The sequence below is a fragment of the Callorhinus ursinus genome, unplaced genomic scaffold, assembly GCF_003265705.2.
Source record: "Callorhinus ursinus isolate GAN/ISIS: 27379988/994484 unplaced genomic scaffold, GSC_fseal_2.0 scaffold6, whole genome shotgun sequence".
Lineage (NCBI taxonomy): Eukaryota > Metazoa > Chordata > Mammalia > Carnivora > Otariidae > Callorhinus > Callorhinus ursinus.
In genome coordinates, this window is record NW_027397068.1 from 54,271,966 (window position 1) to 54,293,034 (window position 21,069).

The window sequence follows — 21,069 nt, forward strand, 5'->3', positions numbered from 1 at the left end:
CTTGTTTATCTCTCCCATGAGAACATAAGTTCCATGAAGCTTTAAATCAGAATCGCATGGAGAACTCCTGCAAAATTTTGGCTAAAAAAGGGTCACCATTTAGTAACTGATTGCTATATGCCTCGCTCTGGGTTACAGACTTTAAAGAAATTGGTACCTCATTTTTATCTTTATAGCTTTAGCCTCATTTTATAAATAAGGAAATGGAGTAAAGTAAGTTTACTTTTGGGAAGTACACAGTGGACAGCCAGGATTAGAACCCAGACTTGACCTCAGAGTTTCTGCTGTTAAACAGTGTAAAGTAACAACTTGGCAATATTTGCAATCAATTACTAGGTTGTCTGATCCAAAGATAAAAATCTCCATTTATATCTCTTATTCAAGAACAAACCTTTTGAAAATCTATAAAAGCCCGAAGTGTGGTGTAATGGAAGGAGCACTATAACCTGGAGTAAAACACCAAGTATCAGCACCCTGGCTCTGTCATTTACTAGCTGTAGGTTTTGAGCAACTCAAGCTCCCTGTGTTCAGAAGAGAATAACTCAAATAGCTTCACAATGCTTCATATTAACGGACTCCCTCAATATGGAGTGAACTGTTTTTTTAAACACTGAGTTTAAAGTTGCCTTGCTTTCAGAACTTAAGTGCAGTTTTTAGACCTGTCTATTGGTCAGTAATGTTCATCGCCACCCCATCCCTTAGTCCTGGAAGGAATGGAGAAACACAAATGAAACAAGAAACCACAATTACTTGCTCCAAAATACTTCATTTAGAAAAGGAAGTCACTGGCCACACCAGCAGTTGTTTTGTAGATTTTGGATGCTGTAGACCTGCATTTCAGAGACTAGGTCCTGTCTGGAAACCAGACAAGCTCCCACCAGATGGACAGTGGAGCCTGAAATATGGTCTCTTTGGCAGTTGGCCAAGTTATCAAAAAGTGGGCTTAACTGTGAATCATAGACTAGCCCAGGCTTTTTTTTTTTTTAATCTGCTATGCTCTTAGAAATTAGAAACTGGAATTATAACCAGAGCTAAATTTAGCACTCGTTTAGCAATTATTACATAAAAATACAGAACAGATGAAACTATATAGAGCAATATTTAAGAGGATGTCAACATATATTCCACTCTTTTTTGCAGGACACTTACTCAGTCTTTGGTGTTTTTCTTCCCAGAATTACGTCTCTCTTTACTTTTGGTTTTCAAGATTTTAGATGGTTTTAGAAGGTGTCAAAACTTCTGCAGTCTTTTTTGGCTATATGCTTCTACCTTCAGTGTATTCAGACACAAAAGATCCTGACTTAATTCTGTTCTCTCCTATTTCTCTTTCCCCCTCTGGACCCAACAACAACCAAAAAAGCAGGGATGGTAGAAATGGATCCATACAGAAGCACAGTTCATGGTTCATCCAGCAACTCCATGATGGCCAGGTAGTGGTGACCATATCCACATTATTAAATAACTTTGTTCCTTTTCTTCCCATCAGTGTATTAGTCCATTTACCACAAAGTTAGCCCCTTTATCAATACTACATATTGAATTTAAAATACTGTGGATTTAAACTCTTGCTTTAAGTCATCTTTCCCTTAAAATAACAGAAAATACTTAAATTAGAACATAAATGTTTAAAATGATGCAGTATTTGTTTTTAATCTTTTAATTTTCATAAATGATATATACAAAGTATATAACATAACATTATGAATACTACCCAACCCATAACTTACATAAAATATTACCAATAACTGCATCTACCTCCATGCTCCTCCTTGCAACCCCCAAGATAACCACTCTCCCGAGTTGTGCAATATTCATTCCCTTACTTTTTGATATGTGTGTACAACTATGTGTAAATTACATGTTTATATTTGCTTTGACTTTTATAAAAATGGTTTCATTCTCTCTGTTGTGTTCTTATGTTTCTAAGACACACACTGTTTTTGTTGAGCCTGAAATTCATTCATTTTATGGGCATACATTCCAGTCCAATACCGTATTTATTTATTCACTCTTTTATTGATGGATAATTGGGTTGTAAAAGATGTTCTTTCTGTTATCTCAACAATTTAGAACTCCCAAAACAGAGAGGTGAGGAGGAGAAGGCTGTATGTAGCTAAGGCTCAATTCCCCCATATACTCATTGTTGGAGGGAAAACAGGAGCTCTGGAGCCACAGATCTGGATTTGAATTCTGGCTCACTTTTAAGGATAGTGAAGGTGTTCACTGTCATGACTGTGGTGATGGGCTCATATGTGTAAACATATGTCAAAACTTATTAAATTGTATAATTTAAATATGTGTATTTATATTATGTAAATTATGTCAATAACACTGCTTTAAAACAGAGAGATTTCAGTTTTAGTTATTTTAAAACTATGTGATCTGAAGCAAATGATATAATCTCCAAAATACAGTTTCTTCCTCTGTGACATGCACACAATCCCAGCTACCTCTCATGGCCGCATTAAGTACTAAATAGACTTACAGAGAGCATTAAGCCTAGTCTCTGGCTCCTAAACTTTTCTGCATGCTGGTGCTTGATTCCATATTGGGAGATGACAGAAATATCAACAAGACAGGAATGCTGTGTCCCCATTTAAAGGGGAAGGCAGATATGAATAGAGCCTTATTCCAGTGTAATGGGATGTTTACAACAAGAGAAACTGGGACAAGTTACTAGAGACACCCTCACTGGTTTGAATGCATTGAAGGCCTGAAAAAAATGACAATCCCCAATCTTCTCATTCTTGCTTGCAAGATACAGAGTAACAAGGTGTCCCAAATTGTAGAGCACTCTGTGTTCCCACTGTGCCCTGAAATTACTCACACAGAGAGACCCAATACAAATGAATGCATTGAGAGGCATCATAAGTGTTTTCTAGACCATATACCACCAAAGGCCAGGCACTATGTGTATATATTGAGACCAAGTAGCACTTAAATGGTTTTTAAAAAAGCCAAAAATCCAAAAATCATGAATGAATGAATACCAGACAAGTCAATGGTGGAATGAAAAATGACAATAGCAGGCATAATGGGAAGGAAGTTGGTTAATTTAGTAATCTTGCTCTTTTGTTTCACCAACATTGCGCCAAGGAAAATAAAATGGAGTATAAAGTGAGAGGCCCTGCATTCACCTCCTCCCTGATGCACTCTAGCCATGGGCTCTTAGGAAAGTAATTTCATTAATCCTGAGTCTCAGATTTCAGATCTTTAAAAATGATAGTAATGATTATGAAAATACCTCTTTCCTAGGAGTTCCCATGGAAAAGGAGATATAATGTGTGAACAAGTTTGGAAAATGTTCTAAAGGGTTCTACCATTATTGTAAAGTTAGTACTAGCATGACTGCTAGTAGCTCTACTTGGTGATAACCTAGGAAGACACAACCACCACAAGTTTTTTAGCAGTTGCTGAAACCTCTCAAATTCATTGCTTCAGGCAGGAAATTCTATGTGGGTGGAATAAGAGATACAGCATGACGGGGAGAGTGGCCAAATTTCACTATCCAGGGAGTCATTTTCTTTAAAGTCTGGTTTGAATAACCAAGCAGTTTAATAATACTGTACTAATCATTACTTGAGCATATTCTGTGTGCCAGGCACCATACGAAGAATTTCATTAACATTAATTCACTTCAACCTCACTGCATCCCTCTCCAAGGTAGATAAGGTAAGCCGTGTATCGAAACCAGAACTCCTTTGAAAGTGAAAGGCGGTGCTCTGAATAATTACACAGGATAGCAGCTGTAAACCAGGGCTGTCCTGAGCAAACTAGAACACGGGGCTTATAACTCTTTATAATGTGGAAACTGAAACTCATGGAGAGAAGCTTCAACAGGTAGAAAAGCTGCCCCAAACTGGTGTTCTCAAGCATCATGTGATGGAAGACTCCAATGTGTGCAGTTACAGAGCAAGCCTCCTGTCCTTCTGTCTTCTTCAAAGTCCTCCTTTGATTTAAATATCCCTCATCGATGAGAACTGAGAGAACCTGAGATGCCAGTTCCAAGAATAACAGGAGATGGGAAATTTGGGGTTCTATCAATACCATTAAAGCCAACCTTTTATTGCCGTAATCCCAGTCTAATTTATGTGTTTGGGGGTTAATTTTCCACAAGAGATTGAGTAACCCATGACTGACATCCATTGTGCTGAGACAATGGGGCCTCTATGAATGTTTCCCGGATTCAGTGACTTATCATCAAATACAACCTCCAACAACGGCAGTTGAAGAAATGCCCTATCAACTCAAAGGAAATGTTTTGGCATCTATAACTGAACTTCCTTCAAATACCTGAAAAACCTGTTTGGTAGTACTGCTACGCACTGAAAACTGAAAGAAAAAAACCGTCAAGACTAGAAGGGTACTAAAGCAATCACTTACTCTCTGATTTCACAGTTGGGGCGGGGGAAGGTATTTTGTGAGATTTCTAAAACCCTTTGCAGACAGCACTTTTCATGCAGCAGGTTTATATATAACCTATATCGCTGGAAATATTTTTAATTATTTTTCTTGTTACACTTTGAGAGATACGTGTAGATATCATTAGCAAAACACCACTCCTTATACCAGAAACAGGAGTCCTACTTAGTAACTGTTTTGCATTAGGATAATTATTATAGAATAATTCTCTAGAATAAACACCCAGAAGGAGATGTCCCCTAGGTTCTTTGTTCTAATTTAGGCTTTTAACCTTTACCTTATTAGCAACTCTCATTTTAGGAGAGTGCTTCTATCCTACGCACCTAAGAGATGCTTCATAGCATTGAATGCAAATTAGATGCTTTTCACTCTATATGGTTCTTTCAATGTCAGAGCCTTTGTAGCCCAAGCACTTGTTAAATTTTACATAGTCCACTTTTCTCCTCACCATACTCCACCCCACACTGCTTACCAAGGAAATACAAAGTAAAGTGTTTCCCCAGAATTTTCCCTCACATTTGACCTCTACACACTCTGTACCTAAAATAATCCCAACCTTTAGAGTGACTTTTAAGAACTGCACTTAAGGGTCTTGGTCTTAACACGGAAATCATAAACTGCTGGCTCGGAGCCCCTTTTACAGTTACTGGACTCCCACCTGATTTCAAATGCCAACTTGGTCATATATGGAATCCCATAAAGATTTAAGTCTACTTTATAGTCAACATTCTGTCCCACTGGTCTGTATACTCAGGTTCCACACTGAGTAATTCCTGACTCTTTTTAATACCTGGTGAGGCCAATTCTCCTTCCTTAGTGCTCCTCGGTGTTACAGCTTTCCCAGCTTTTACCCTTAGATTCAGCCTCTCTGGTTCTCTCCCTCCTCTTTCCATCCCCCAAACTAACTCTAGACCAAACCAAAACTAAACTATTCAACTTCTTATTGGTATTGTGTTATTTTTATAAATTCACTTGGACAGAAAGACAGTTTTTTGATACTGAGTCCTCTAAGATCATAGTGTCTTTTAATTTATTCAAATCTTGTGTTCTCTTCCATAGTATTTAAATTTTTTTCACATAGATGTTACACTTATGAATTTATCCCTTCTTTGTCTGCTAGCAGAACTTAAGATTTTTTCTACTACATCTTGTAACTTGCTTTTGTAGATATGAAAATTATTTATTTTCATACATAAATTTCATACCTTACTCTGTCACTGAATTCTAATATTGATAGCAGTTTTAATTTTTTATCTTCCTGGAGTCACCAAGAATGATAATATCATCTCAGTCTTCCCTACTTTTGAGCCTCTTATTCTATAGCTTTTCTAACCATTCTGGCTGGTTTTTCCCATACAGTGCAATAATAGTGATAGTGAATGTGCTGTCTTATGCCTTACCTAACAAGAATGGCTCATTAAAAATCATGTTGGATTTGCTGACAAAGGAGATACATTTTAAGTTATGAGTATCTACCTGTTCCTATATCATGTTTTTTTGTGTTTTTTTTTTTTTTATCAAGAACGGCTATTGAATTGTATCAAATACCTTGTCAATATCTATGGCTTTGACCTGATTTTTCTCTTCAAATCTATTAATATGATTACTGGGTGATTAGATTAACTGAAACTGAATTCCCTTGCATTATTATTGGGATAAATTCAGGTTGATTTTTTAGTATTTGTCTTGTAATGAGCTGTTAGATTACGTTTCTTAACATCCTACTTATGACTTCTAATGATAATATTCATGAATGAGACTGGCCAGTTGATTTTCTGCTTTGTGTAATCTTTGTCAGGCTTGGCCTCAGGGTTAAGCTAATTCATTAAAAAAAAAAAAATTCATACCATATCCTTTTTCTTTGCTCTGGTAAAGTTTCAAGCATTGGATTTTTTTTTTTTTTTTTTTTTAAGATTTATCTATTTGAGAGAGCCAGAATGAAAGAGAGTACATGAGAGGGGAGAGGGTCAGAGGGAGAAGCAGGCTCCCCGCTGAGCCGGGAGCCTGATGCGGGACTCGATCCCAGGACTCCGGGACGATGACCTGAGCCGAAGGCAGTCGCTCAACCAACTGAGCCACCCAGGCGCCCCTCAAGCATTGGATTTACTAAAGATTTAGTAGAACCCTCTCTATGAAACCATCTGAGCTTTGTGATTTTTAAAATTTGGTCCATTTTTCTTTTTAAATGGGCTTCATTTTTCTACCCAGTTTTATCAAGATATAATCAACATATAACATTGTGTAAGTTTAAGGTGTATAATGTGATAATTTGCTTTATGTGTAGACTGCAAAATGACTGCCACAATAAGATCAGTAAACCCATCTATTACCTAACAGTTTACTTTTTTTGGGTCAATCTGGTGTGAAATTTTTTATAAAATTTCTCTATTTTTAAAAACAGAAATCAGTCTGTTAAAATACTCCCTTGCTAGAAGTTCTAGTGTTAGATTTGATACATTACATAAATTAGAAAATCAGTTTCAGTATTATCTACTTTCATCTAACAAAAGATGGTATATATAACTTTGTTATAAATACATAATCATAGAGTCCTCTGCTTAAAAAATGTTAGTGACTTCCTATGAACTATGCAGTAAAAGCTAACTCCTTCACTTAACATGCCCCCCCTGGCCCGTGATCCCACCTCAGTCTCCCTCCACTACTACCCGTTAACACTCTTGGTGGACTCAGTAACTCCGGAGCTGATCCATCTCTCCCCTGCCCTTGCCCTTCACAAGCTCACCTCCAACATGCCCCTACCACCCACTCTCAGAAACATGCCCTGGGCTTAATCATTACATAACATCAGATGTGAGGTCTTAGTAGTGGTTCAATAATTGATAATCCTATATAACTTACTGAAGGTGTGAGAATAAAAGAATCAAGAATGTTCCCAACATTTCTGACTTAAACATCTAGCAGAATGGAGTTATGGCTTACTGAGGTGGGGAAAACTATGAGAGGAGCAGGTAGGGTTGGGAGAATCACATACTAGGATTTGGTTAAGTTTGAGATACCCATAAGACATTTAAGTGGAAATGGATAGTAAGCAGAGAAATGCACGAGTCTGGACTAGTGATAGAAATTCAGAAAACTTCAGTGCATGGAACTTAAGGCCATGGGACTCAATGAAATCACCCAAAGGAGTGAGCCTGTTTCAGAGGAGCAGAATTACACCAAGGTTTAGATACATGGGAAAAGAGAACCCAACAAATGACTGAGAAGCAATGGCTAGCGAGCAATGAGGAAAACCAGAAGTGTGTGGTCTCATGAAAGCCAAGTACAGAAGGAAAGAACAGTAAACTATGTTAAAGGCTGTTGAGAGTTTGAATCAGAGGAGGGCTGAGAACTAACTATTAGATCTGGCAACGTAGACATGATGATTAGACTTAACAAGAGTAACTTCAGTAGCATGCTGGGGATAAATGTTTATTTGGAGGGGGTTCAAAGGAGATTGTGAGAAAAGACAGTGTTGACAGCAAGTCTAGACAGTTCGTTGGAGAAGTTCTATTATAAAGAAGAACTGAAAAATGTGGCAGAATTTGGAGGGGGATAAAAGGTCAAAGGAGAGTTTCTTCAAGATGAAAGAAAATACAGTATATTCAAATAATGATGGTTATGATGCAATAAAGAGAGAAAATTGATTAGGTAAAAGAGAGGGGTAAACTTCAAGTATGAAGTCCTTGAGAATCTGGCTTTAATCAGTCCATTGAAAAAATACTGAGTCCTCACTACATGCCAAGCCCAAACCTAGGCACTTGGAATGCAACAGGGCAGAAAGAAGCAAGGACTATTCACCTATTGCAATGGCAGGAAAGGGTAGTAGGTGGAAGAACAGATGCAAGCAGTTCAATAGGTTTGGTTGTGAAAGGATGTAACTTTGGATTGCCCCCCCCCCACCACCCAGTGCAGGAAATATCAAAGACAGTAAATATCCGAGAGTAAAGCAGAAAACATGGTATTTGGAGATTTGAGAAGGAGGCGTGAAATATAATTTGGTAGAGTGGAAGAATGAATTGATGAGCTAATATGGTAGGACTGCTGCCACTTTAGGTTTGAGGTCAGGCATTTATAGTACAATCAGCTAATATAACCTAGTATTTTTTTCTAGCCTTGTTTAGCTAGCCAGGCTTTAGTGCAGAGCAGGGATAGAGCTGCATTCAAGGGCGGGGGGGGGGGGGGCGGATTTCTCTAGGAAGCTGGCAGGAGGCGAGAGGGGCCAGCAGAGTTGAAAGTGTGTGCAAAGAAGTGAATATAACTGTGGGCCATGTAATCTAAGCTGGGGAAGGATGACTGATGACAGGAAGAGGGTAGGGTCAGTGGAACAGAATTTCTCATGGGGGTCCAATAATTTTTGAAATGGGATTCAAGAAAGGAAAGAAGGGAGAAAAGGACGGAAGGAAAAAATGGGACTCCAGAGGGATCAAGCTGAAAAGACAGTAAATGAAATTATCCTTGACTCTTCTTTTTCTTACAACTTCAGCAAACTCTGTAGGATCCACTTAATTTTTTTTAATTTTTTTAAAGATTTTATTTATTTATTTGAGAGAGAGATTGAGAGAGAGAGAGAGAGAGAGCATGAGAGGGGGGAGGGTCAGAGGGAGAAGCCGACTCCCCACTGAGCAGGGAGCCCGATGCGGGACTCGATCCCAGGACTCCAGGATCATGACCTGAGCCGAAGGCAGTCGCTTAACCAACTGAGCCACCCAGGCGCCCTGTAGGATCCACTTTTTTAAAAAAATTTTATTGTTATGTTAGTCACCATACATTACATCATTAGTTTTTGATGTAGTGTTCCATGAATCATTGTTTGCATATTAACACCCAGTGCTCCATGCAATATGTGCCCTCCTTAATACGCATCACTGGGCTAACCCATCCCCCATCCCCTTTCCCTCTAAAATCCTCAGTTTGTTTCTCAGAGTCCATAGTCTCTCATGGTTCGCCTCCCGCTCTGATTCCCCCCTTCATTTTTCCCTTCCTACTACCTTCCTTTTTTAAGATTTTTTTTTTTTTTGAGAGAGAGAGAGAGAATGAGAGATAGAGAGCATGAGAGGGAAGAGGGTCAGAGGGAGAAGTAGATTCCCTGCTGAGCAGGGAGCCCGATGTGGGATTCGATCCCAGGACTCCAGGATCATGACCTGAGCCGAAGGCAGTCGCTTAACCAACTGAGCCACCCAGGCGCCCCCTATCTTCTTTTTTTTTTTTTTAAATATATATAATGTATTATTTGTTGCAGAGGTACAGGTCTGTGATTCATCAGTCTTACACAATTCACAGCGCTCACTACAGCACATACCCTCCCCAATGTCTATCACCCAGCCACCCCAACCCCACTCCAGCAACCCTCAGTTTGTTTCCTGAGATTAAGAGTCTCTTATGGTTTGTCTCCCTCTCTGGTTTCATCTTATTTCATTTTTTTTCTCCCTTCCCCTATGGTCCTCTGTCTTGTTTCTCAAATTCCTCATATGATACTTGTCTTTCTCTGATTGACTTATTTCACTTAGCATAATACCCTGTAGTTCCATCTACGTTGTTGCAAATGGCAAGATTTTGGGGTTTTCTGATGGCTGCATAATATTCCAGTGTATGTGTCACATACCACATCTCCTTTATCCATTCATCTGTTGATGGACATCTAGGCTCTTTCCATAGTTTGGCTATTATGGATGTTGCTGCTATAAACATTGGGGTGCAGGTGCCCCTTCAGATCACTACATTTGTATCTTTGGGGTAAATACCCAGTAGTGCAATTCCTGGGTCATAGGGTAGCTCTATTTTCAACTTTTTGAGGAACCTCCATACTGTTTTCCAGAGTGGCTGCACCAGCTTGCATTCCCACCAACAGTGTAGGAGGGTTCCCCTTTCTCCACATCCTCGCCAACATCTGTCGTTTCCTGACTTGTTAATTTCAGCCATTCTGACTTGTGTGAGGTGGTATCTCACTGAGGTTTTGATTTGGATTTCCCTGATGAGGAGTGATGTTGAGCACTTTTTCATGTGTCTGTTGGTCATCTGGATGTCTTCTTTGAAGAAATGTCTGTTCATGTCTTCTGCCCATTTCTCGATTGGATTAGTTGTTCTTTGGGTGTTGAGTTTGATAAGTTCTTTATTGATTTTGGATACTAGCCCTTTATCCAATATGTCATTTGCAAGTATCTTCTCCCATTCTGTTGGTTGTCTTTTGGTTTTGTTGACTGTTTCCTTTGCTGTGCAAAAGCTTTTTATCTTGAGGAAGTCCCAATAGTTCATTTTTGCCCTTGCTTCCCTTGCCTTTGGTGATGTTTCTAGGAAAAAGTCGCTGTGGCAGAGGTCGAAGAGGTTGCTGCCTGTGTTCTCCTCTAGGATTTTGATGGATTCCTGTCTCACATTTAAGTCTTTCATCCATTTTCGGTCTATTTTTGTGTTTGGTGTAAGGAAATGGTCCAGTTTCATTCTTCTGCATGTGGCTGTCCAATTTTCCCAACACCATTTGTTGAAGAGACTGTCTTTTTGCCACTGGACATTCTTTCCTGCTTTGTCACAGATGAGTTGACCATAGAGTGGAGGGTCCATTTCTGGGCTCTCTGTTCCATTGATCTATGTGTCTGTTTTTGTGCCAGTACCATACTGTCTTGATGATGACAGCTTTGTAATAGAGCTTGAAGTCTGGAATTGTGATGCCACCAGCTTTGCTTTCCTTTTTCAACATTCCTCTGGCTATTCTGGGTCTTTTCTGGCTCCATACAGATTTTAGGATTATTTGTTCCACTTTTCTGAGAAAAGTTGATGGTATTTTGATAGGGATTGCATTAAATGTGTAGATTGCTCTAGGTAGCATAGACATTTTCACAATATTTGTTCTTCCAATCCATGAGCATGGAACGTTTTTCCTTTTTTTTGTGTCTTCTCCATTTCTTTCATGAGTATTCTAGAGTTTTCTGAGTACAGACTCTTTGCCTCTTTGGTTAGATTTATTCCTAGGTATCTTATGGTTTTGGGTGCAATTGTAAATGGGATTGACTCCTTAATTTCTCTTTCTTCTGTCTTGTTGTTGGCGTATAGGAATGCCACTGATTTCTGTGCATTGATTTTATATCCTGCCACTTTAGTGAATTCCTGTGTGAGTTCTAGCAGTTTTGGGGTGGAGTCTTTTGGGTTTTCCACATAAAGTATCATATCATCTGCAAAGAGAGAGAGTTTGACTACTTCTTTGCTGGTTCAGATGCCTTTTATTTCTTTTTGTTGTCTGATTGCTGTGGCTAGGACTTCTAGTACTATGTTGAATAGCAGTGGTGATAGTAGACATCCCTGCCATGTTCCTGACCTTAGGGGAAAAGCTCTCAGTTTTTCCCCACTGAGAATGATATTGGCTGTGGGTTTTTCATAGATGGCTTTTATGATATTGAGGTATGTACCCTCTAACCCTACACTCTGAAAAGTTTTGATCAAGAAAGGATGCTGTACTTTGTCAAATGCTTTTTCTTCATCTATTGAGAGGATCACATGGTTCTTGTTCTTTCTTTTATTAAGGTATTGTATCACATTAATTATTTGCGGATGTTGAACCAACCTTGCAGCCCAGGAATAAATCCCACTTGGTCGCAGTGAATAATCCTTTTAATGTACTGTTGGGCTGAAGGATTCACTTTTAAAATAAAGCTAGAATTGCAGTACCTGGGTGGCTCATCTGGTTAGGCATCTGCCTTTGGCTCAAGTCATGATCTCAGGGTCCTGGGATCCAGTCCCGAGTCGGGCTTCCTGCTCAGTGGGGAGTGTGCTTCTCCCTCTCCCACTGCCTCTCCCCCTGCCTCTCCCCCGTTTGTGCTCTGTCTCTCTCTCTCTCTCTGTCAAATGAATAAATAAAATCTTTAAAAATAAATAAATAAAATAAAGCTAGAATCTCTACCACTGCCACCCTGGTCCCAGCCCACATCGTCTGTATCTTTGCCAGGATTACTGCAATGGCCTAGTGACTTGTCACTCTACTTCCATCGTCAACTCTCCACGGTCCTGTCTCCATCCAGTAGCCATGTTGCATTAAATAGTAAATCAGATCATGCTACTTTCCACCTCAGTTCCTCCAGGGCCTCCCCATCTCACCCAGGAACAACAAGTCCAAAGTCCTCACCATGCCCAATCCAGCCACTCCGGTGGTTCTGGCTATTTCCCCCACAGGATAACCATATTACTGTCTCCAGGCCTTTGAACTTACTCACTCTTCTTCCCAGAATGCTCTTCCCAAAGACAGTCACATGCAGTGTTCCTACACTTCATTCTGAGGTCTGCTCTAATGACACCCTCAGAGAGCCCGTCTTGAACACTCAATCTAAAAATAGTAGCCCTGTCACTCTAAAACCCTCCTTACTAATGTTTCATTTTTCTTCATAACATGTATCACCACTCTGTGTTATATTTATTTGTTTACTCTTGTTTTCCCTCTGATAAAAGGGACTTTGTCTTTTTCACTTGATAGGTCTGCAGAACCTATGATGATGCTTGGTTTGTTGGAGATGCTGCATAAATTATCTGGAGTCAATGAATGAAGGAGCAGACTTTCAAAAAGACCTGAGAGAGTAATCTTACTCCAATCCCCACTTTCTAGATATGGAAATGAGTGCCTGGAAGGCCCAAGTGATACATCCAAAGAAACCCAACAAGTGGCAGAGCTAAGACGTGAGATTCGTCTCCTCACTCCCAGGATGCCACCCGCTCTGAATTTCATCTCTTAGACTCTCCTTTTCTCACCACTGACACAGCCATTCTTTGGGTCTAGTCCTTGGTACGTCTTGCCCATTGCAACAGCCCCGTGGCTCTGCTTCTTACATATCTTACCCTCGCCCCAGCCCTTCCGCACGTCCTGAATGCCCAGACGAGAAGACTTTCACTTTCACATGTTACTCTGTGACAAACACTTATTGTAGCAGGTAATATGGAAAACCCTTTTTATTCTGGCTCGTTCTCCCTACCAGAGAGCTGTAATTTCCTTGAGGCACATACAGATACCTTATTAATCATCGCATTTTGCAATTTCTGGGTATATGGCATATATTCTTAAGAAACATTTATTGCACCGGCTACTCTACTTCATGGAATGTTCTCCAAGATTTGCTGCCTGGCTCACTCTTTTAATCCCAATCACCTCTTTGCTCAGGAAGGCCTGCCCTTTTAATTTAAAATGGTCAACCTCCCCCCTCTGTCATTCTGCTTTATTTTCCTCCAGAGTGCGTATCACTTTCTAATATAGTATCACTGCTTATTTACTCATGTCTCATTGTCAGATCAACCACTATCAAGGGCAAGGATTTCTTCTGTTTGCTTCACTGTTACATCTTCAGCACCCAGAATAGTCCCTGGCACACAGGACCTGCATAATAAATACTTAACTTGAAAATGAATTTACAAGTCTGTGCTTAAAGTAGTTCTGTTTAGGAACACATTGAGGAGGGATAATGGAATACGTCCAAATGATTACCAATGATGGCCGCGCCGCATGGAGACATCAGTGCATCATCATGATACGGTGAGCAGTGAGGGGAGGGTCACAGAGATTCTTAATAAAGACTCCTGATTCAGGGTATGTACTTAGTAATTGTTCTGGAAATAACTGTTGAAGAATGAGCCAGCTCCATAGCCCATCATGCACTAAGCACTGTGTGGGGTGCACACAAATGAATCCTTCTCCTTGACTGGAAGATACTTCAGCACTAGGTGGGGTGAAGGACCCATAGGAAGTGGTAGAAAAAGCACAATGACCTATAAAAGTTAATTTCCACACCAATTTCAGGGCTTTTGTCACTGAAAGCAGTACTAGGTCTTGTTGACTTATATGTAGTTAATTAAAAAAAAAAAAAGCATATGGTCTGGTGGAGAACACTGTAATTAATCCAATAGCTATGAATAAACAAAAAGATGGAGAATGTGCTCCAAGACCATCAAATGGGATGTGCAACAGTGAGAGGCAAGTCATTTTTTTGATGCTCCATGGAACCAAGAAATTACAGAAGTGAATGCAACACTGAATGATGTAGCCTAACTGAGAAAGAGATGCAAGGGCGGGAGGGACGGAAGGAAGTTAGTTCGTTAACATGACGGAATAGTTTGTTAGTTGATGTTTAATTAAAATATAATCATCCATGCACAAACAATGAATCATGGAACACTACATCAAAAAACTAATGATGTAATGTATGGTGATTAACATAAAAATAAAAAAATTAAAAAATATATAATCATCCATAGTTAATACATTATATAATTTGATATTCATTTTATTCTGAAAAAATTTCTTACATTGAGAAGACATTCAGGCCTGATAATTGAAAAAATTTTGAACATACTTCAACTTGGTTCTATATATTTAAGAAAAAAAAGTTCCCTTTAAATATCACTAACAGTATATTCTAAGGATTTCAAAAACACTTTTATCCAAGGATATATGGCAGTAAAGGAAGGTAAGATTTGAAAGCAGCTCTGTGCTTTTATGAGGGTCCAAATATAGGAAGGCCGAGAGTCCAGACATTGTGACTGAGCCTGTAACCCAGACGGGGTTTTCAGGGAGCCCCTGAAACAGTTCACCCTCCCAGCACACACACCAGCAAAGGCTCTTCCACTACTCCTAAGCCTCCATTTTACAGAAGCATTTGGCCCCAAGAAGAGATCTAAGGTTCCACAACCAACTCTGGTTTCTGCTCTAGTGAATCCCAGTGCTACCAAATCACACTACAGTACTTCGTATGTTTAATAGGATACGTCATACGTCATGTCCCATCATATAAAGGATGACATTTATGTATATATTCTTTTTGACATTATTATTATCTGCTGACTCATTTTCAATGTGACAAGAGCCTTGTCTTCTCAGGGATAAGGATTTTTTATTTTCTCCATACATTTGGGAGAGGGCTACTTAGAGGGGCCCAGTGCAATGCGCAAAGGGATAGAAACTAGTCCACAGAGAAAAGACTTCCCTCAGATGGGAGCATCATGGTAAGTAAACAGCTATCTGAGAATTGAGAAACTACAATTCCACTTTCCAGAAGGCCTTTGGATGTTGTCTCAGTAATGTCAATTTGCCACCAAGGGACTCTATACTCCTGGATACTCAAAACTTACACAATCACGCTGCAGCCAAACCACCTCTGTCTAATAACTGGGTCCCATTATAAACTCAATTTTCCTCCTCTTAGCATCAGTAAAAGGTTGGAAGTGTATCTGGATAAAGAAAGACAAATCTCATGGGTGGGGAATTTGGGGAGATGCCAGTCAAATAGGGTACAAGCCTTCAGTTAGAAGTTGAATAAGGTCTGGGAATCTAATGTACAGCATTGTGACTTTGTTGTTTTGTTTTCTTCGTATGACCAATCTAATGTACAACATTGTGACTACAATTAACACTATTGTGTTGTGTGCTTAAAATCTGCTAAGATAGTAAAATTTAAGCATTTTTACCACATGCAAAAGAAAGGTAACTCATATATGTATGTCAGGGGTGCCTGGGTGGCTCAGTTGGTTAAGCATCTGCCTTTGGCTCAGGTCATGATCCAGGGTCCTGGGCTCCCTGCTCAGTGAGGAGTCTGCTTCTCCCTCTCCCTCTGCCCCTACCCCCTCCACTTGTGCTCTCTTGCTCACGCTCTCTCTCTCAAATAAATAAAATCTTAAAAAAAATCATATACATATGTCACATCATCACACTTTAAATATATACAATTTTATTTGTCAATTATAATTTCAATAAGCCTGAAAAAAATTTTAAAATAAGAACAGAACAAAATCCTCACTACATAATTCATCTTCTAATTTCTATTTTCCTTACTCATGTCAATGAGAAAAAAATAAAGGTTTATAAAATTAAAAACCAGATCAATTTTGAAGTAGCTGCTTTTCCTTATTACTGTAAGAGAACTTCTTTGTGTATTTTGAGTCCCAAGGAACTAATGTGTGAAAGTATTTTTAAAGAAACAAGAAAAAACATTCTCAAGAAAGAAACAAACAAAAAAAAAACACCTGGGGTCCCATCTTCATCAGAAGACTAAAACATTATGGTAGTAATCTCCCATTTTTGATTAACTATTAACACTTCCATCCTTTTCTCTGATGTTATTTATTTGAGGATGGACAACAAATTTAAATCTCCCATTTTTGATTAACTATTAACACTTCCATCCTTTTCTCTGATGTTATTTATTTGAGGATGGACAACAAATTTTGAATAATGTTCTCTAAACAATAGCACATTTATATATTGACCTAATTCTGCTGACATTTCTTAGATTAATTAAAAATGGTTTCTAACCTAAAACATGTCCATCAAACTCTAAGTCAATAGTACTAAATAAAATGAAAAAAAAATGTAAGTCAAAATCTCCCTACATTTTTATTCTTTCATGGGCATCTATTCCTGAGAAAATATATTTGTCTTAAGTAGTTTGCATATATCCTAAGAGATGGCTGAGAAAAAGGACCACACATATGAAACAGCATCTCTACAGTGAATTGACCAGTGCTATAATATTAAAGTGCTGCCTCTGTTCAATTTTTCTGAAAAACACTGACCACTTGGTGAAACAGTGGCATTTGCCTATTGTACTTAGAGCCCTTTATTTATTCATTTATTTATTGGAATTTGACTGGGTTCTTGGTCATACGAAAAAAACAAAACAACAAAGGTAAGACTTTCATTTTTTCTATCCAAAAGAGAATATTCAAAATGCACTAATAGACTGATTGTGACCCTCTAATGAATTCCTTGAATCCTGACCTTACCTTTTTAAACAAATTTTAGACTAATTCTAGACTTGCAGAAAAGTTGCAAAGGTGACAATGAGAATTCCTTGTGAACCCTTTACCTAGCTTCTTGTAATGTTGACGAGTTATGTAATCATGGCACCTTTGTCAAAATTAAGAAATCAATTTGGGACAACATTATTAACTGAAACCAGATTTTATTCTGATTTCACCAGTTTTTCAATTTATGTCCTTTTTCTGTTCTGGGACCCAATTCAGGATCCCATGTTGAATTGGGAAGCCTTACCTTTTGATCTGTTTCTTCATCTTCATCTTGATAATCATCGTAGAGTGGGCTGGCATTGGCTGCAAAGGTGGGCCCCTGGGAGTAGTATTGAGAACTTCGGTAGCCATCCCGCCTCAGTTTGTCACATTCTACAGAGGATACAGGCCAGGGAGGGGAGAAAGGACATTAAAAACCTGGATTTGTTTACTCCTCTTTCTTTACCTCTTCTAGTAATATTTGCCTAGGTATTAAGATTTCAAAGAAATACTATTAATAATAAAAATGATGATAAAAACAACTAAGAGGGCCGCCTGGGTGGCTCAGTCAGTTTAAGCATCCAACTCTTGATTTTGGCTCAGGTCATGATCTTAGGGTGGTGAGACAGAGCCCCACATTGGGCTCCACGCTCAGCATGAAGTCAGCTTGAGATTCTTTCTCTTCCTCTCCCTCTGCTCCTCCCTCACTTGTGCGCTCTCTAACATACATACATACATACATACACAAAATTAAAAAAGAAAAAAAACAAAGAATTACTAACACACTGATTACACATTATATACCCTCTTCATCTATTTTAACAGGATTTCCTTTAGACTTCACAACAGCCCTCTGAGTCAGGTTTAAGGTAATTAAATTATTTGCTCAGTAATGTTATGCAGATAAGCAATGGACTCAGAATTTATACCCAGGGTCTTAATTAGTATAATTTTTGATATACAGCAAATATATAACTCCTCATCAAAAAATACAAGCAATTCTCATGCTATGCTTCTTTCCTAGACTCATCAGCTGGAAGTGACATGAGAAATCATGGATAACAATGCCCTCATTTTATTTTTAGTTCTCAACTTAACTTTGATGCCAAACAGGCTATAATCATTGAGCGTAATTTAATATGAGGCCAGGTGGCAGTCTGAGATGTCTGCCAGTCTACAGAGAAATGCCTAGCACCAGAAGGTGGAAGGAAACTAAGAGGAAGGTGCTTGCTTCCCAGAGGGGCTGGGGCCACTGGCTGCTCAGAGACTAGTGACTCTCTTCGAGGAGGAACCATTGTGCTAATTACTCGGATCAGTGGGGGCAAGTGCAGCAAGAAAAGTCTTGATGGCTTTTTAAAGCCCCAGGAGATTTCCTATTACCCAGACAGCACCTTCGAGAAGCATTTGCCTTGCAAAAGGGTTCACTCACCACAGGGTACCTTTAAATATCCAGCTTGCTAAAGGAGTATGAAATGTGTTTGGTTTTGGAAGAGTTTACTTTTTGCCCAGCTTGAAAAAACCATGCACCTAATGGCACAGAACTAAAGTAGGGCATCTTCAGAGTGCCTTTGTAACACTAGGATCTATGAATCTCCCTCAGAGAGGAGATGAACTGTCGCTTAAGTGAAAGGATAAAAATTCTCCAACGGGGGGGGGGGGGGGGGATCCTTACTCTCCTTTGCTACCTCACAGTGGGAGTGAGTAGAGAGTTTCCCATCCAGAACTGCAAACCAGATTTTTTAAAAACCACAGGAAATAGTCATGAGAATCTTTCAGAATGCCAAACTAACTTTAAAAATGCATTGCATAATCACAAGACAGCTAATTACTATTACTTCAGTTACTTAGGGGCTAACTAATTTGTGGGCTCGTCTGTCAACCACTATTAATATTGAGTAAAATGGAAAGATTTTTTTTTTTAATTCTGAAATTTCCAGAACACAGCTCATTTTTTTAACACAGTTTATTTTTTAATGAGGATTTACTCATAATAATATAACCCTTTCCAGTGAGAAATATCTTCCCATTTCTCCAATATTTATGATTTCTCTAAAAATTTTAAATAAAACAATTATACTCTCCTACAGAGAGAATATTACATAAAGCATAATTAGTAGTTTTCTGTGAAAAGTTTTGGGATTCTGTAAGTATCTGATTTTATTTTAATTACCTTAAAGTTAGGATGAAAAAAATACTCACTTTACATCTCATTAAATGTAATTTGGTGTTGCAAATTAACTTTTCTGTGGTCCTATAAACTGTAGTCTCCTAAGGACTCAGGGTGAATCCTGTATAACAAACCAATAAAAACTGTTACCACTTTAACAGGAACATACCTCAACATAATATAGGCCATATGTGAAAAACCCACAGTTAACATCACACTCAATGGTGAAAAACTGACAGTTTTTCCTCTAAGGTCAGGAACAAGAGAAGAATGTCCACTTTTATTCAACATGGTACTGGAAGTCCTTGCCACAGCAATCAGATAAGAAAAAGAAATAAAAAGCATCCAAAATGGTGAAGAAGAAGTGAAACTTTCCCTGTTTGCAGAAAACATGGTACTATATATAGAAAGCCCTAAATACTACACCAAAAAAACTACTAGAACTGATAAATGAATTAAGTCACAGGATACAAAATTAATAATCAGAAATCTGTTACAACATTCTACACACTAATGAGGAAGTAGCAGAAAGAGAAATTAAGAAAATCCGATTTACAATGCACCAAAAAAGAATAAAATACCTAGGAATAAACTTAATCAAGTTCATGAAAGACCTGTATTCTGAAAACAATAATACACTGATAAGAGAGTGAAGAGGACACAAACAAATGGGAAGATATTCCATGCTCATGAATTGGGAGAACCAATATTGTTTAAAAAAAAAAAAAGTCTACTACTACCCAAAGTAACCTACAGATTTAATTCATTCCCTTTCAAAATACCAATAGCATTTTTCACAGAACAAATAATCCTAAAATTTGCATGGAACTACAAAAGACCCCCAAAGAGCCAAAGCAATCTTGAAAAAGAAGAACAAAACTGGAAGTATCACAATCCCAGATTTCAAGATATACGACAAAGCTATAGTAATCAAAACAGTATGGTACTGGCACAAAAGTACATATAGATCAATGGAACAGGATAAACAGTACAGAAATAAACCCATACTTTTATGGTCAGTTAATCCTTGACAAAGGAGGCAAGAATATACAATGGGAAAAAGACAGTCTCTTTAACAAATGGTGCTGGGAAAACTGGACAGCTAACGTGCGAAAGAATGAAATGGGACCACTTTCTTACACCACATGCAAAAATAAACTCAAAATGGATTAAAGACCTAACTGTGAGACCTGAAATCATAAAACTCCTAGAAGAAAACTGTGGCAGCAATTTCTTTGACATTGGCCGTAAAAACATTTTTCTAGATATGTCTCCTCTGGCAAGGGAAAAAATGCAAAATTAAACTTTTGGGAGTACATCAAAATAAAAAGCTTTTGCACAGTGAAGGAAATCATCAACAAAACAAAAAGGCAACCTACTGAATGGGAGATGTTTGTAAATGATAACACTGGTAAGTGGTTAATATCCAAAATATATAAAGAACTTATACAATTCAAAAGAAACCCCCAAATATTATCCAATTAAAAATGGGCAGAGGACATATACAGACATTTTTCCAAAGACGACATAGATGGACAGACACAGGGAAAGATGCTCAACATCACTCACCATCAAGGAAATGCAAATCAAAATTACAATGAGATATTACTTCACACCTGTCAGAATGGCTAAAATCAGAACTCAAGAAACAATGAGTGTTGGTGAGGACATGCAGAAAAAGGAACCTGCATGCACTGCTGGTGGGAATGCAAACTGCAAAATGCAAACTGGTG

The 21,069-nt window shown here is 38.5% G+C and overlaps 1 protein-coding gene across 4 annotated transcripts in view; it reads right to left on the reverse strand.

The window, feature by feature from the left end:
* Nucleotides 1–21,069, reverse strand: part of NHSL1 (NHS like 1) — a 128,010-nt gene that overhangs the window by 25,080 nt on the left and 81,861 nt on the right. For all 4 annotated transcript variants that reach the window (XM_025861249.2, XM_073894000.1, XM_073894001.1 and 1 more), the window contains exon 3: nt 17,435–17,562. In XM_025861249.2, the coding sequence (XP_025717034.1) occupies nt 17,435–17,562 (128 nt within the window). The remainder of the gene's footprint in view (nt 1–17,434; nt 17,563–21,069) is intronic.